Here is a 5,000-nt window from a genome sequence, read left to right as displayed (position 1 = left end):
AACTGAACGCACCTGGTGGCTCCATTCTCAGAAGAAGAAGAAGAAGAAGAGTTGTAAACAAACTGAACACACCTAGTAGCTCCATTCTCAGAAGAAGAGTTGTAAACAAACTGAACACACCTAGTGGCTCCATTCTCAGAAGAAGAAATAGAAGAAGAAGAAGAGTTGTAAACAAACTGAACACACTGAGTGGCTCCATTCTAAGAAGAAGAAGAGTTGTAAACAAACTGAAGACAGTGTGTGGCTCCATTCTCAGAAGAAGAAGAAGAGTTGTAAACAAACTGAACACACCTAGTGGCTCCATTCTCAGAGGAAGAAGAAGAGTTGTATTCAAACTGAACACACTGCGTGGTTCCATTCTAAAAAGAAGAGTTGTAAACAAACCGAATACACTGAGTTGCTCTGATCTGAGAAGAAGAAGAAGAAGAGTTGTAAACAAACCGAAAAGCCTACCACATTGAGTGGCTCCATTTTAAGAAGAAGAGTTGTAAACAAACCGAAAAACCTACCACATTGAGTGGCTCCATTTTAAGAAGAAGAATTGTAAACAAACCGACAAACCTAACAAACCGTGTGGCTCCATTCTAAGAAAAAGAGTTGTAAACAAACCGACAAACTGAACACACCAAGGGGTTCCACTCTAAGAAGAAGAGTTGTAAACAAACCGACAAGACGAACGCATCGAGTGGCTCCATTCAAAGAAGAAGAAGAGTTCTAAACAAACCAACAAGCTGAACACACCGACTGACTCAATTCAAAGAAGAAGAGTTGTAAACAAACGGAACACACAGAGTGGTTCCATTCCTCCTCGCTCGACGTCCCTGATATGCCCAGATGTCGTTGCCTCTCTTGAAGAACGAAATCCCGCTCCGTCTTCGCTCCTCGGACATCGGTCCGCCGTTCCGCCTTCCATAGCATTCGCCGGCAGCCGTCCTTCTCGACAGTCGATCTCTCCTGGAACGCCCATGGACGGGTAGGGTTGGAGATGTAATGAGTGGGTGGAATTGGGCGGCTGGAGGAGTCAGCGGTCTGGTGGATGCCGTTCAGAAAGGACATCCGAGGCATGTTCAGCTCTTCTTGGAGGCTGGAGTCCCGGTTGATGCCCAAGATCATGAAGGTATGGTGTGTGGTGTTCTCTCTCTCTCTCTCTCTCTCTCTCTCTCTCTCTCTCTCTCTCTCTCTCTCTCTCTCTCTCTCTCTCTCTGTGTCTAGAGCTTTCATAAATAAATATCTTTCGAGGTCTTGTCTTGAAATATTTAAATAGTGTCACCGTTGGAGACCAAAATGTCTTCTTTAAAGACAGCTGTCTTAAAAAAAACAATCCCTTTTCAACTCAAATATCCCTTTCAAAAACACTATACCCATTTTGGACATACGTTTGTTTAGAGAAATAACAAATTGTCTTTTGAATAAGGATCGAAGCTCCATCTGAAGGCTTAAACCACTAATATCTTTAAACACTCACACTTCTGTGAAGATCCAAACGTTCATTTGAATCTACCTGAACCCGCAGATTTGACCTGAACATTCAAATGCTGTTTAGAGTACGACTAATGATTCAAATATTTCTATGACCTCCGCATGTTCCTTTGAATGTCCCTCAAAACATACACATATTTTAAAGTTCAATATAAATGATCATCTCACTTTGCAGGTGTCACTGAGAAAGTCCAGAATTTCCATTTAAATTTTCGTGTACCCAATTGAACATACAGGTGTTATCTAAAGGTTTCTTAGAAGATAGAGATGTCTATATGAAGATCCATGTGTACTTCTACATGTCTAGATGTCCCTCTCTTGACCCAAATACATAGGTGTTATATAAAGTTTTGTCTGAACCTTTGGACATTCTTGTGAGAATCCATATACTGTATGCTCGTAAAAATTTAGGTGTTAATTTAAGTTATCTTCTTTCTCACCGTTATCCCTACATTAAGCGGTTGGTTGCCTGATACGCCTTCTACAATGCTTTCTATCAAAGGCATCCTCTTCCACCAAACCTCTTCTCTCCATGTCATCCTTCATCCTATCTTGCCATCTGATTCTTCTTCTTTCCCACCGTTACCCCGACATTAAGCGGTCGGTTACCTGATACACCCTCTCCAATGCCTTCTATCAGAGGCATCCTCTTCCACCAAGTCTCTTCTCTCTATATCATCCTTCACCTTATCTCACCATCTAACTGCCTACCTATCGTACTTCCCCTTAATAGGTTCCTACCAAGCCTTGCTCACTCCCTCCCCATCATTCATCCTCGACATATGACCGCACCATCTCAGTCGTGACACTATTGTCGTCTCTGTAATCTTTACTACGCCTTCCGTTTAATACTTCATTTTCCAATCTTTCAAACAGTGATATTCCCATAATCCACCACAGCATTCTCATCTTTGTTTTCTGAAGCTTTGCTTTCTCTGTCTTAGAGCCTATGTTTCCAACCCATATTTTAACACCTGGTCTTAGTACTGTGTTATAGATCTTGACTTTTACCTTGATTGCCATTACCCTATCACATACCACTCTCCCTACCTCCTTCCACTTCCCCCAAGCTGCTTTCATCCTATTCTCAACTTCAGCCTCACATCCTCCCTCCTGACTTATAGTAGATCTTTAAGTATCCGTATTGTTCCAATGGTTTTATAACTGAGCCTCTATTTTCCTGTATGGCTATCTTGTCCTTACCTTCCGTACTGCTCATCATAACTTCAGTCTTATCCACATTTATTCTTAAGCCACAACTCTACAAAGTCTCTGCCTCTCTACAACCCTTCTCTGTAATTCTTCCTCATTTTCAGCAGTATTCACTCATTCATCTGCATATAGAAACACCCAGAAGTCTTCACATTTAAATTTAAGTGGATTTTTGTAAAACTTTTAATATTGCCATCAAGGTTCCTCTGAAGATTCTACTGTCCCTTTGAAGATGATAATGTCTATTTAGGTATCAAAAGGCTCCTTTAAATATCAAAACATGTCTAATATGACCCAGGTTCCTATTTGGAATGTTTGGATGATCCTTGAAGATCCAATGTTACCTTTCCCATTATTATTATTATAGCCCAGATATCCAATTTGATGCATGGATGTTCCCTGAAGACCTAAATGTTCCTTATCACGACTCGATGTCCATTCGTAATGTATAAATGTTCCCTGAAGATCTAAATATTCCCTTTCCCGACTCGTTGACCATTCAAATGTTCGCACGTTCCTCTGAAGATCCCAAATGTCTCTCTCGTTTGACCCAAACAGGCACCACAGCTATGGTCGCGGCCGTGCTCACCCCGCAGGAGACCCGGCTTCGCGAGAAGCTGATGCGCCTCCTCCTGCAGGCGGGGGCCGACCCGAACGCCTGCGACTCCCGGGGAACCACTCCTCTCATGCACGCGGCCATCCGCAACGTCGTTCCCGCCGTGGTGTTTCTCCTGCAGCAGGTACGTACTGTCCTTCGGCATGTTATTTTGCGATTTGCTTTCTTTTGTGGCTTGAATGAATGCGTGAGTGTGTTTATTTATATAGCCTACACTAGAAGATCAATTATATATGTGTGTCTGTGCAACATTGTTAAAGTTAAAAAGTTAAAGTTGTGGGATTTAGGTCTCCACAGAGACGATTTACATCGTCCTCCTCGGGCGACCATTAGCCAGCAGGGACTATCACTAGTCCCCTCTAACCTCCCCCCAGGCGCCTACCCTGGGAGTACCCCCCGGTAGAAGGTCTCACGGTATTCGCGTCCCAGGCGGGGACCAAACTCGGGACCTCTATAATAGAGATCCGCGACGCTACCAGCCTTGCTATCCGAAGTATGAATACTACTTGTGTATTTGGATAGTTTGCGTACGTGTTACAATTGCCTTGGGAATTTATAGATAGATAGACGGATATATATTTCAATAAGATGTTTAGCTCATTATGTGAGTCAGGAAAAACATTCAATAGCAGGATTCCCGTTTATATATATATATATATATATATATATATATATATATATATATATATATATATATATATATATATATATATATATATATATATATATATACATATTCATGTTCCACTGGATATCATTCATTAGGTTTTTTTGTTGTTTACTTAGCTTGTATTAATGTTTTAATAATGGGAGGAGTTAGTACAGTATTTGCTAATCTCTGCAGTGAATGTCAATTGGATATTCACAAAATAAAAAAAAAAATAATAATACACTGTACTAGGAACTCTATTATTGAATCTTTTAAAATATTATGTTAATTGTTATTTTTCGTATCCTTTCTTTATTTCCTGATTTCCTTTTCTCACTGGGCTATTTTTCCCTATTGGAGCCCTTGGGCTTATAGCATCTTTCTTTTCCAACTAGAGTTGTAGCTTAGCTAATGATAATAATATTGATACAGAACTTTTACGCTTCCCAATCGCTTGACCTGCCTGATATCGCTTAAACCCCGGTAGCGTGTGTTCACGTGTCGTTCCAGTCGCCAGCGTCCTTCCTCCCAGCAGCGAGGAGTCCTGGTGCGGTTAAGTCGACAGTTAACATTTACCTTAATTGTATTTGATAATCAAAGTTCATAGAACGAAGACTCAAAATCTGGAAGGAGTCAAACCGAGGGTCCGACACTCCCGGATCCTGAGTCTTAGCAAAAAACTCAGGGACGAATCTGAACGTTACCTCCCCCCATCCCCTTGAATGGGCGATGTCATAAGAGAGACCATGAAGTTCACTGACTCGCTTGGCCGAGGCCAAAGCTAGTAGGAACACCGTCTTCCAAGTTATATGAAAATTCACTAGATTTCACATTTGATGTGAACCTTCCTCTCTGCATAGTGTGTCACACTTGCTATAGTCCATTTCTTTTAGCCATGCATATTTGCACCGACTCGCAGCGGTGCCCTTTTAACTCGGAAAAGTTTCCGGATCGCTGATTGGTTGGACAAGATAATTCTAACCAATCAGCGATCAGGAAACTTTTCCGAGATAAAAGGGCACCGCCGCGAGTCGGTGCAAATAT

General features: G+C 41.6%; 1 protein-coding gene across 2 annotated transcripts in view; it reads left to right on the top strand.

Annotated features, from left to right (window-relative positions):
• The first annotated feature begins 580 nt into the window (after positions 1 to 580).
• Positions 581 to 5,000, top strand: part of LOC137622868 (uncharacterized) — a 43,864-nt gene continuing 39,444 nt past the window's right edge. For both annotated transcript variants that reach the window (XR_011040505.1, XM_068353442.1), the window contains exons 1-2: positions 581 to 1,117; positions 3,250 to 3,431. Coding sequence is in view for 1 of the 2 variants with exons in the window: in XM_068353442.1 (XP_068209543.1) it covers positions 991 to 1,117; positions 3,250 to 3,431 (309 nt within the window). In the remaining variant the exon portion in view is untranslated. The remainder of the gene's footprint in view (positions 1,118 to 3,249; positions 3,432 to 5,000) is intronic.

The sequence above is a fragment of the Palaemon carinicauda genome, chromosome 29 (assembly GCF_036898095.1).
Source record: "Palaemon carinicauda isolate YSFRI2023 chromosome 29, ASM3689809v2, whole genome shotgun sequence".
Classification (NCBI taxonomy): domain Eukaryota; kingdom Metazoa; phylum Arthropoda; class Malacostraca; order Decapoda; family Palaemonidae; genus Palaemon; species Palaemon carinicauda.
The sequence above is the reverse complement of the archived record's forward strand: the minus strand, read 5'-3'. Positions and strand labels throughout refer to the sequence as shown.